Here is a 13,183-nt window from a genome sequence, read left to right on the forward strand (position 1 = left end):
TGCCCCCCTACTCAGCTCTCTCTTCACCACGACGATCCGATACAGGGACCGCATCACTGCAGATGCTGCACCGATCCGTCTATCTATCTCACGCTCCATCCGTCCCTCACTCGTGAACAAGACCCCGAGATACTTAAACTCCTCCACTTGAGGCAAGGACACTCCACCGACCTGAAGAGGGCAAAGCACCTTTTTCCGGTCGAGAACCATGGCCTCGGATTTGGAGGTGCTGATTTTCATCCCAGATGCTTCACACTCGGCTGCCCCAGTGCACGCTGAAGGTCCTGATTTGACGAAGCCAACAGAACCACATCGTCCACAAACAGCAGAGACGAGATTCTGTGGTTCCCAAACCAGATCCCCTCTACACCCTGGCTGCGCCTAGAAATTCTGTCCATAAAAATAATGAACAGAACCGGTAACAAAGGGCAGCCCTGGCGGAGGCCAACATGCACTGGAAACAGGTTTGACTTACTACCGGCAATGCGAACCAAGCTCCTGCTGCGGTCGTACAGGGACCGGATAGCCCTTAGCAAAGGACCCCGGACCCTGTACTCCCGGAGCACTCCCCACAGGGTGCCCCGAGGGACACAGTCGAACGCCTTCTCCAGATCCACAAAATACATGTGGACTGATTGGGCGAACTCCCATGACAAAACAAAGCGGTGCAAAACAAGAGAAGTGAGTGACAGAAAAACTGAGAAACATGACGTGTTCAAAAATGAATGTGAACAAAACAAAAGGGGCAAACTTAAGAACTGCCATAAAAAAATCAAAAAGAGGAAAACCAGAAAACTAACGATTAAAACTAAAACTAGAATGGAACTGTAACTGAACGGTACAGAAAAGTGAATACAAGCAAAGAATGAACCAGTGAAGAAAGTGTAACACAAGGAAAAGCAACAAATAACTGAATGACTGCAAACTAAATGATGAGGTGCTGAATGAAAACAGTGACTAAATAATAAACAAAGCAAAACAATAAACAGAACCAAACTGAGACTAACATGATAAAGTATGAACTAGTGAAAAGTAAAACCAGAAAAAAAAGAAATATGCCAAGGGCTAAGACCTAAAACCCGAGCCGGGGCCGAGCATGACAGAACCCCCCCTCAAGACAGCCAACACTGAGGGCTGCCAAAACAACCCTGCACACACCCGACAATGGGAGGGATGGAGGGGGACCGGAGGTGGACACCAAGGCCATGGGAAGCCAGTAGTGACCCCTAAAAAATGCCCATAAGCCAGGTGACCAAACGGTGCAGGACCCCAAACAAAAATAAGTGGGGCAAGAGACATGGACCCAAATGGGCAGCTCAAGGTAGGAAAGCCACCAGACAGGTGACTTTATGGCTGACCAGGGGACAAGCAAACACCAGGGGACTGGTCTGAGGCCCCACCATAGCTCAGGAGGTCTACCCGAAGGACTGATGGGAACAGAGACGGGGCCCGGATCTGGGATGAGACAGGATGTGAGTGAAGGACAACACTTCCTCATTCTCAGGGAGGCAATAAGATCATGAAGGGAGCATTCAGAAGAAAATTACCATAAAATAATGAAGATCATAAAGCAAAATAACCACCAAAAGGAGAAGCTACAAGGACTGTGGAGGCCCAAGTGTATGAGAAGGGAGTATACCAGAAGAAACAGAAGACATTAAGTATGACAACCAATTAAACATATGCGGTGGATCATTAACCAAGGCAAGTGCAACCACTGGCTTTAAGGGGACATTGGACACAAACGGACCTGGAGGGAAGGTCTTAGTAAAACCATGAACGTGCGATGCCCCAGGGGCAAAACTACCCGGAACCACCGAACACATGACATGCTAGGCGTTAACTGGGTAATAGACCGATGCAAGTACCAGACAAAACTGAGAACTGAGGTTCCAACCAAACTCCCCAACTGAAACAACTTGTAGGACACAGCAAGCTTGAAGAAGGATCTTATAGCATGGAGCAGCTAGCTCCAAGTAGCTGGAAAACACACTAGTTTCCAGCAATAAAACACTTTGTGGAGTGGCACAAAAAATGAGCAGATTTTGAAACAAATGACTGACATCCTGACAGGTAGCAACTTAGAAAAATGTGATGCCCTTGTAGTGACAGGATATAAGTCAAAAAACAGTCTCCTTAATGAACCTGGAAAATGGAAGAGTAGGAACAGAAAAGAACATGTAAGAAAACTCACAGTTCTGTTGATTATGGCTGTTATTGTTAGGAAGAACTCCGTCGATCGTGTGAGCGGTGGGTGCGAAGAAAAGGCTGTCTGCGTGGAGCGATCCATTGAAGTCTCTGCTGACGGGGCTGGGAACTGAGACGCGGCAATCACCAGAACTGTCACAGCTTGTTTAGCAGATGGGCGTGGAGAAGCGATCATGGCAGCAGGGTTTGCAGGCTCTGCAGCAGACAGAGGTGCAGGGCGTGTTGTTGCAAATTGTGAATCGTCATATACTGCGTCGGAATCCACTGAAGCTGCGGCCGGCTGAGAAGCGGTGCGGACTTTTGCAGACTGTGGTGATGCAATGCCAGAATCAGCTGGCATGATGGTGGACGAAGGCATCGAGCATGTGGCTGCAGAGCGTGGAAAGGCCGGCATGGCGTCAGGATCAGCCAACTTTGCGGCCGGTAGAGGTGCGGCGCATGCTTCGGTCATCTCGGCCGCATGCCATAACCACTCTGGTCAGTGCCGTTTGCTGGTGGGCTGATGACGTAGCAGGAGGTGGGCCGAGGTGTGACGTCATCAGCTGTTCTGCTGGTTTCAGCGACGCGAGCTCAGTAGATGTCTTGGATGAAACGGACGTGCTCTGGGGAGGCGTACTCATTCCTGATGACTCTGCGATGCCTGGGAGAGGCGTGGTCAGCACTGAGGGGTTTGGAAACATGGGAGCTTCAGATCTTGTTGTCGTGGACATCAGGGTGGCTGCGGGATGGCACGGAGGCACACGGAGCTTCCGGGGGGCCGGCATAGGAGTCTGACGTGAAGGGATGGGTTCTGCAGGAGCATCCCGCCGTGGGTCCAATTCCCCAGACTGACTTCTCTCCATCAGCTTTCCTGTGGACAACCTCCGAGGAGCAGGAGTGGGAGGCAGACAGGAAGTGGGAGGAGCTACCGCTTCAGCTGACAGTGTGATGGAGCGAGGTGTGTCAAGACAAGCAATGATGTCTGCTTCAAACAGGAAGTCCATTGGATCCTCGACGTAGGTAGGTAACCTTGCTTAAACAGTGCTTTTATTTTGGTTAGCTCAGGGAATGCAGTAACCATTTCTGGTGCAGCGAGGAGAAGTTTATCTACTGTAGAAAGAATGTGCCACTTGCTCTGCTAGCTTGGACTGTCCATGTACTCAAAAAATAAGTCCTGAAGTTTGAACAAAAATTCTGCCTTGTTCTGGAGTGATGATTCCTCAGTTTCTGACAAGGACTCTCCTTCCAGGTCAATCCAGTCATCTTCATCGTCTTGTGGTGGGTGAACGTATTGCAGGTATGACTCAGGGTGTTTTACCCAATCAGGCAGCCTCTCTGCAGCAAATAAGTCACCCAGCTCTTCAAGCTCAGGAAAGTATTGATACAGCCAGGTGTTCGTTTCCACCACTTCCCAAGCCTGATCCAAGTAGTCAAACTTCTGTCTCGGAGTGTGGGTGTGGCGGAAACAAGTAAAAAAAAAAATTTAGGTTGGCAAAAATCTCTTTAATTATGGTCAAATTCAGTTCAGGGGCTGAGTCTGCAGACTCCTGGTATTGGCCCGATTGTTCTGTCAGGACTGGTGATGGCTTGACACATGAAGCAGGAGGAGACCAATGCAGACTCACAGGCATGGTTGGCTTAGATTGATAAAAAGCTTTATCAGAAGACCAGGCATAGGATTCGGTACACAGGTAGTCAGACTTACTGGCAGAGGTATCAGACATGATGCAGGCTGGGTCAGGGTCCAGAAACAAGCAAAGTTCATAAAACCGGCGTTGAGGAGTAATATAGGCAAAACAGAGGCAAAGTCAAAAAACAGGCTGAGTACAGGGCAACGGCGAGGCGGAGGTCGGAGTATACAAGCAAAGTCAAAAAACACAGAAGAGCAAAACAGGACGAGAACAAAGGGCGAGAAAGTGAGCAGAGTCAGCAATCAGGCAGTGAGCTGTAGAACTGTGAGGGTTTTAAAGAGGAGCAAACTAATCAGGTTGATGTGAAGCAGGTGTGTGGAGAGAGGTGTGGTGAAGTGAACAAAGAGGAGAGAAGAAAGGCAAGAGTGTGCGAGAGGGCAAAACAAAGCGGTGCAAAACAAGAGAAGTGAGTGACAGAAAAACTGAGAAACATGACGTATTCAAAAATGAATGTGAACAAAACAAAAGGGGCAAACTTAAGAACTGCCATAACAAATCAAAAAGGGGAAATCCAGAAAACTAATGATTAAAACTAAAACTAGAATGGAACTGTAACTGAACGGTACAGAAAAGTGAATACAATAAAATGGCAAAACAAACTATCGGTTAATCCGCAAATAAACAAAACCCAGTGAACACAGCATAGTGCAATGAATGAAACAAGATAACTGATAAACAGAAAATGCAATAAATAACAAATGGAACATAATCTGATGAGCAACACCAAAGATAAATAACAAAAACCTGTGACTAAACATTATACAACAAATGTGATAAACAGAACTAAACTAAGACTAAAGTAACATAAAAGACCCAGAGTAACAAATGCAAACTGCACAATAAATGATAAGCAAAGAATGAACCAGTGACAAAAGTGTAACACAAGGAAAGCAACAAATAACTGAATGACTGTAAACTAAATGATGAGTTGCTGAATGAAAACAGTGACTAAATAATAAACAAAGCAAAACAATAAACAGAACCAAACTGAGACTAACTTGTTAAAGTATGAACTAGTGAAAAGTAAAACCAGAAAATCACAAAAGAAATACGCCAAGGTCTAAGACCTAAAACCCGAACCAGGGCCGAGCATGACAATGATTTCCAAAAACAATTTGAAATGTGGATTCATCAGACCACAACACACTTTTCACTTTACGTCTGTCCATTTCAAATGAGCTCAGGCCCAGAGAAGGCGGTGGCATTTCTGGATGTTGTTGATGTATGGCTTTAACTTTGCATTGTAGAGTTTTAACTTGCACTTGTAGATGTAGCAACAAATTGTGCTAACTGACAGTGCTTTTCTGAAGTGTTCCTGAGCCCACGCAGTAAGATCCTTTACACAATGATGTTGGGTTTTAATACAGTGCCATCTGAGGGATCGAAGGTCACAGGCATTCAGTGTTGGTTTTCGGCCTTGCCGCTTACATTTTTTCACGCAGTTGTTCATAAAGTGGTGATCTTTGCTTGTGAACAGCTGAGCTTTTGGGGATGCTCCTTTTATACCCAATCATGACACTCACCTGTTTCCAATTAAGCTGTTCACCTGTGGAATGTTCCAAGCAGGTGTTTTTTGAGCATTGTTGCCCCTGTCCCAGCTTTTTGAAACGTGTTGCACACACCCATTTCAAAATGAGCAGATATTTGTGGGTGATTCTTTAACTACGGGCACTATTGGCCTTGTAAATATAATTTCCACCACACCATTGCCTTACAATATAAAGCGCCTTGGGGCAACTGTTTGTTGTGATTTGGCGCTATATACATGTGCTCTGATGTCACTGTTTATCTCCATAGAAACTACCCAAACAATCTTTCATACAAACTGTTTAAAGGGACATTACAGTGTTGTGGTGGAAATTAAGGCAATAGTGTGGGACAACTACATTTTGTTTAAAAAAATCACAACAGTTGTATGACATTGAATACCCCAATTATGTTTTGATTATTTTACTGATATTTTATTCAGAGATATTTTAAAACATTAGAAAAAACGTTTCTTTACCATTCATTTTTATCATTGAAGATCAAAAGTCTGGGTGTGGGACAAGCACAAAACGGCAATATTTGCATATAATGATGCTGAAAAAAGGTGAAAAAAGTCATCATAGACTACTAGAACAAATTTCTTAACACACTTTCATTGTAAAGATAACTATAAAAGTGTGAAATTTCCCCTTTTTTCTGTTTTTCATTTTCAATATTATCTAAGGACATAATAAGTGCCCATAGTCTAAGAATCACCCTTGCACAAAAACAATAAAGTTTATCAATTTGAACATTAAATATCTTGTCTTTGTGGTGTATTCAACTGAATATAGGTTGAATAGGATTTGCAAATCATTGGATTCTGTTTTATTTACATTTCACACAACATCCCAACTTCATTGTAATTGGGGTTGTACACGTAAGCAGCAAGGTGAAAAACCAACATTGAATGCCCATGACCTTCGATCCCCCAGGTGGCACTGCATTAAAAACCAACATCATTGTGTAAAGCAGTGGTCTCCAAACTATTCCAGAAAGGGCCAAGAGGGTGCAGGTTTTCTTTGCAGCCACTGACTTCACCAGGTGATTTCACTGATTAACATCAATTGGAGCAGGTGGGATGAGTCATCAGTGAAATCACCTGCTGAAGTCAGTGGCTGAAAAGAAAACCTGCACCCTCTCGGCCCTTCTGGAATACTTTGGAGACCACTGGTGTAAAGGATCTTACCGCGTGGGCTCAGGAACACTTCAGAAGACGATTGTCAGTTAACACAGTTCGTCACTACATTTATAAATGCAAGTTAAAACTCTACCATGTAAAGTAATAGCCATATGTCAACAACATCCAGTAACGCTGCTGCCTTCTCTGGTCTTGAGCGCATTTGCAATGGACAGACGCAAAGTGGAAAAGTGTACTGTGGTCTGAGTCCACATTTCAAATTGTTTTTGGAAATCATGACGTCATGTCCTCCGGACAAAATTGGAAAAAGACCATCCAGATTGTTACCAAAGCCAGCATCTGTGATGGTATGGGGGTGTGTTAGTGCCCATGGCATGGCAACTTACACATCTGTAATGGCACCATCAATGCTGAACGGTACATCCAGGTTTTGGAGCAACACATGCTGCCATCTAAGCAACGTCTTTTTTCAGGGACGTCCCTGCTTATTTCAGCAAGACAATGCCAAGCCACATTCTGCACGTGTTACAACAGTGTGGCTTCATAGTAAAGGAGTGCAGGTACTAGACTGGCCTGCCTGCAATCCAGACCTGTCGCCCATTTAAATATGTGTGGTGCATTATGAAGTGCAAAATACGACAACAGAGACCCCAAACTGTTGAAGAACTGAAGTCGTACATCAAGCAAGAATGGGAAAGAATTCCACCTTCAAAGCTTCAACAATTAGTATCCTCAGTTCACAAATGCTTATTGAATGTTGTTACAAGGAAAGGTGATGTAACACAGTGGTAAACATATCACTGTCCCAGCTTTTTTGAAACGTGTTGCAGGAATCCATTTCAAAATGAAAAAATATTTGCACAAAAACAATAAAGTTTATCAGTTTGAATTAAATATCTTGTCTTTATGTCCCAACTTCATTGGAATAGGGGTTGTAGTTGTTTTTTCTTAATTTATTTATTTAGTTTAGTTCATACAGAGGCAGAATTCACCATGTTTACATACCTTAAGAGGATTTTATGAATCTGTCATGGCATGCTCATACAAGGTTATCATACTTAAAAAAGGAAAGAGAAATTAGAGAGAAGTTTATGAAGATTCCTTTGCATGAGGCCCACTGTTTGTTAAAAAGGAATATGTGCAGTCCGAAAAAGTTCAGTGTTGGTCGCCAAGATCTATGTAAACTTATGTCTACAACCACATGTGTAACTGCTAGCCTTGGGGAATTAGTGCCACAGGAGTGAATTATTTGTCTGTTTGAACCATCAGTGTTTGATGTTTCAGGTTGCTGGAAGTCCATCTGTAGGTTGGCTTCTGAAGCAGCTGGTCCCACTGATGAGAGCAGAAAGCATCGAACTGACAGAATCATTGGTTCTCGGTTTTGGTCGCACCAATTCACTCATATTCAGGTACTCACAGAAACACAGTAAAACTTGGAGTTTATTTTTTCTCTGCTCAAACAGCTTGAGTACATGCAGCAAAGACACCAAAAATTCATTTAAATTCAACTTATTTCTTTAAATGCCAACATATGGTATAGGTAAGACAGTGGTGTAATATCTGATAATGGTGCAACATCTTCTTTGAAGGTTTAGCTGTTGGATGTAGTTGTACTTTTGTTTTGTATTTTTGAGTAAGCAAAACCCATAAAACTCTACCATGTCAACTCTTCACTGGCTTCCTGTCCCAGTGAGATCAGATTTTAAGGTTCTGTTACTAACCTATAAAATTATTCATGGTGTGGCACCTCCCTACCTAGCTGACCTAATTAAACCTTACGTACCGGCCCGGGCTTTACGTTCTCAGGGTGCAGGACTACTTTGTGTCCCTAAGGTGAATAAGAAGTCTGCGGGTCACAGAGCTTTCTCTTATCGTGCCCTGTTCTGTGGAATAATCTCCCTGCATTAATAAAACAGTCAGATGGGTTTTAATTTTGATCCATAAATCAATACCATTTCAGAAATCCAAGGTCATTATTGATCCAGGAGGAAGATATATTATATTACAAGGTACTATATTCTCTCAAAAGATGAATCTTATAAATATTTATGGCCCCAACTATGACTCCCCATCCTTTTTTGAAAATCTTTTTCTTAATATTTCCACTTCAGATGGAATGTGTATCATGGGGGGAGACTTTAATTGCACTCTCAACCCAGTCTTAGACCGTTCATCCCAAAGTGATAGCACACATATGAAAACCAGGAAGATACTTCATAACTATATGAAAGATCTAAAACTACATGATATATGGAGGATTAGAAATCCAAATAGTATTCAATATTCCTGTTTTTCAGGCAGCTGTAAAAGCCACTCGCGCATTGATTATTTTTTAACATCCGTAGATTTGGAGCCACAAGTGAAAGAGTGTTGGTATAATAGCATTGTACTGAGTGATCACGCGCCAGTTTCTGTTAAGATACAATTGGGTAAAATAGTGTATAGTCCAAAAAGATGGAGATTACAGACCTTCTTGTTACAAGATGAAGTATTCGTAAAATTTGTAGAAAAATGTATAGATAATTATTTTGACTGTAATAAAGAAGAAACATCCGCTAGTATTAGATGGGAAGCTTTTAAAGCCTATATACGAGGTGAAATAATAAGTTTCATAGGGACTAGAAATAAAAAATATAACATGGAGATTAAATTAATGGAACAACAAATTAAAACTTTAGAAAATGAATTTTATAACACTAATGACCTAGACAAACTGCAAAATTTAAGAATTATGAGAACTAAATATGATAAACTAACAACTGAAAAAGTAGCAAAAAGTTTAATGTGGACGAAGCAAGCATATTACGACCAGGGAGAAAAAGCAAGTAAACTGTTAGCCTGGAGGATAAAAAAAATGCAATCAGACAGAGCAATTCTTAGTATAAAAACAAACTTGGATGATCTAACTTGTGACCCTCTAGAAATAAACGATAGCTTTAGGACATTTTATGAACATTTGTATAAATCAGAATGTAACGTGAAGGAAGAAATCCAAAACAACTTCCTGGATAAATTACATTTCCAAAACTGTCAGAGGAAGATAATGAAATATTGGACAGGACATTGACAATTACTGATATAAAAGAAGCAATAGGAAGTTTGAACAGCGGCAGAGCACCGGGGCCAGATGGACTACCGGTAGAATTCTATAAGATGTTCAAAGATAAAGTAGCCCAGCCACTCTTAGACATGTTTAAAGAATCATACAAAAATGGGACCCTCCCAGACACCCTAAGATTAGCAACTATCATCCTCATTTTAAAACCTAACAAACCACAAACAGATTTGTGCATCATATAGGGGAATAAGTCTCATGGGATGCGATTTGAAAATATTGTGCAACGTGCTCTCCAAAAGACAAGAAAGGTGTGGACCCAAATTGATATTGGATGATCAACAAGGATTCGTTCAAACAGAGACAAGGCTATCATAATATCAGACGTGTGTTAATGTATTATATGAGAAACATAATGTTCGTGATACAGCATATTGTCAGTAGATGCACGTCAAGCGTTTGATAGGATAGAATGGCACTATCTGTTGAAACTACTCCCAAGATATGGAATGGGGGAAAACTTCATCAAATGGATTAAATTGTTATATACAAAACCCCACTGCCCAAGTTTTAACTAACAATAACCTTTCCAGACCATTTCATTTACAACGTTCCACTAGACAAGGGTGCCCCCTGTCACCAATTCTTTTCATACTAGCTATGGAACCCCTGGCTATAGCGGTGAGAGCTCAGGTAGGACTCTCGGGAGTCAACATTGGTGGTAGAAATCATTTGATATCCTTATTTGCGGATGACATAATATTCTTTTTAACAGACTTAAAGAACACTATTCCTAACCTGATGAACCTGCTTGAGAAATTTGGCGAATTTTCCGGATATAAAATCAATAATAGTAATCAGTACTACTGTTTCTTAATGATGAGGACAGGAAATCCCCTCCAATAAAAACCAAATTCACTATCACTACAGAGGGTTCAGTATCTGGGAGTCCAAATCACCCCAGATATAGATAAAATTGTCACTATAAATTACGATCCCTTGGTAGATGAGGTCACACAAACACTTGGTCGCTGGTCAAGTTTACCTATTTCTATGATAGGACGCATTAATATAATAAAGATGTCAATTTTACCAAATTTTTATATTATTTTCAAACACTTCCTTTGCCACTATCTCGATCATTTTTGATAAATTGAACAAAATATTCAGTGAATTCATATGGAACAAGAGGAAAGCAAGACTTCGGTTCAAGCTACTTTATTTACCTTATGAAAGAGGGGGCCTTCAATTTCCAAACCTTCAGTGGTATTATATGGCAGCACAATTAACATCAGCATTGCACTATTTCAGTACAGGCACTCCTCCAGCTTGGGTATCCATCGAGCAACAATCAATCCCAAATTTACCAATAAACAACTATCTATATTCATCTGATATAAAACTACTTAAAAAACAAACAAAAAATCCATTTCTAAAAAACACAATAACTGTATGGTACAATGCCCATACACTTGTCAAAAACCCTATAACAATATCTCGTTTCTCACCTATATGGAACAATAACCAGTTCATACCAGGTAGGATGGATGGAGGATTCAAATTATGGAAAGACAAAGGCATTCAGACAATCAAGGACCTATATGTAGATGGAAAACTGCTACATTCAATGAATTGTGTGAAAAATTTCAAAGCCCCAAAAAGCACTTTTTTAAATATTTACAAATAGAAATTCATATCATCAAAATATAGAGAAAGTACGATATCCCCTGTCTATCAACAATTGAAGAAATTATTATAAAACACCAGAAAGGGAAAGGTCTATTATCAAAATTTTACAACCTGCTCATGGTCCATTCTAAAGATTCAACACTAGATAAATTGAATGCTTGGAGGAATGACTTGCATGAAGATATAAGTGAAACTGAATGGAACGAAGCATGTTTAAGAGCACAGAAACAAACAATAAATACAAGACTTTAAACTACTTCAATACAAATGGCTAACAAGGACATATATAACTCCTGAAATACTTCACCATATCTCTAATAATATTTCCGGACACTTGTAATAAATGTGGTAACTTTAAAGGAACTCTTGTACACTGTCTTTGGGAATGCGCGACAATTCAACTTTTTGGGAAAAAATGTAATTCAATGCTTAATGGAAATATTTAATATAAACATTCCACTTTGTGCAAAATTATGTATATTGAGAATATATCCTGATGGCCTATTGAAAAAAAAACCAAGTGAAACTATTGGATTTTGGACTTTTACAAGCTAGAAGAGTTATTGCTCTGAATTGGAAGAATATTGAAGCCCCTTCCCCAAGACAGTGATTAAGGAACTTTCAGAATGTATAGGTCTTGAAAGACTGACATATATAGTCAAGGGTAACGAAAAGATTTTGTTAAATTGTGGGAACCATATTTGAATATTATATCTATGAAATAGGAAATACAGAAGTCATCTCTACATTATTATTATTATGCATTTTCCTTTTTGTTACTGCTGAATAGTGATATTTGAGTGGATTGTGATAAATTGCGCAATGTAAGGTTTATATGTGCACAAGTATGGATGTGTATGTGTGTGTGTGTGTGTGTGTGTGAAATGTACTGTTCTTCTTGTATATTGACATGTTCATCTTGTCAATTATTCATATTGTTATATCTTTGCAAGAAAATTTAATAAAAATACTGGAAAAAAAAACAAAAAAACAGTCAGATTCTGTGGAGACTTTCAAGTCCAGATTTAAGACGCACTTATTTTCCCTTTCATATGGCTAGCATACTGGTACAGTTTTGTTTTACGCTATTTACTCTTTATATTCATTTTATTAGTAATTGGAGTGGGCCGTGGCCTCAACTTTACCTAAATTCTGGGTCTTTTAGTGAAGTTTAGGGCTAGTGGCCGGCAATCACCTTAGTATTTCTCTGTTTTTCTTGTTGTTTAATGCTGACAAACTATACAGTATTTCTTGTCTTCTGATGCCTGATTGTTTTTTTTCTCTCTGTTTAAGGTGCAGCTCCATCCAGAGATGGGAGTTGTGTTCGTGTTGGCGATCCTCCTGTCCTGTGCGCCAATAGCATTTCTTGTATATTCGTCCGTGAATTGTTCTGTAATTTATGTTTTGTAGCATGGTCCAAGCAGAGGGTCACCCCTTTGAGTCTGGTCTGCTTGAGGTTTCTTCCTCAGAGGGAGTTTTTCCTTACCACTGTTGCTCGGGGTTAGTAAGGTTAGACCTTACTTGTGTGAAGCGCTTTGAGGCAACTCTGTTGTGATTTGGCGCTATATAAATGAAAATAATTGAAATTGAATTGAAATAAAAGATAACGTGCAAAACCCATTAATTTCACAATGATTTACAGAAGTAAACAGTGATCCGTACCGTTGTGGACTTAAAAGTGGCATCAACAAAGTGTTATTGTTAAAATGATGTCTTGATGCCTTTCATCATTACATTTGATTTGATACTTTTTATTTTGGGAGCTCAATGCCTTTTGCTTATATGCAGTTTTCCTTTAGTCTTCTCACTTAAAGGGAGTCAGATTATGCAAAAACAGTTATCAGTCTCAAACAGTTAAATATGTTTGAAGTTCCACCTGTGTCTGTGGATGTT

At 40.5% G+C, this 13,183-nt stretch overlaps 1 protein-coding gene across 1 annotated transcript in view; it reads left to right on the plus strand.

Moving 5' to 3' along the window:
• Positions 1–13,183, plus strand: part of frya (furry homolog a (Drosophila)) — a 260,590-nt gene that overhangs the window by 123,902 nt on the left and 123,505 nt on the right. The window contains exon 23 of the mRNA XM_034168395.1: positions 7,831–7,955. Coding sequence (XP_034024286.1) covers positions 7,831–7,955 — 125 coding nt within the window. The remainder of the gene's footprint in view (positions 1–7,830; positions 7,956–13,183) is intronic.

The sequence above is a fragment of the Thalassophryne amazonica genome, chromosome 4 (genome assembly GCF_902500255.1).
Source record: "Thalassophryne amazonica chromosome 4, fThaAma1.1, whole genome shotgun sequence".
Lineage (NCBI taxonomy): Eukaryota > Metazoa > Chordata > Actinopteri > Batrachoidiformes > Batrachoididae > Thalassophryne > Thalassophryne amazonica.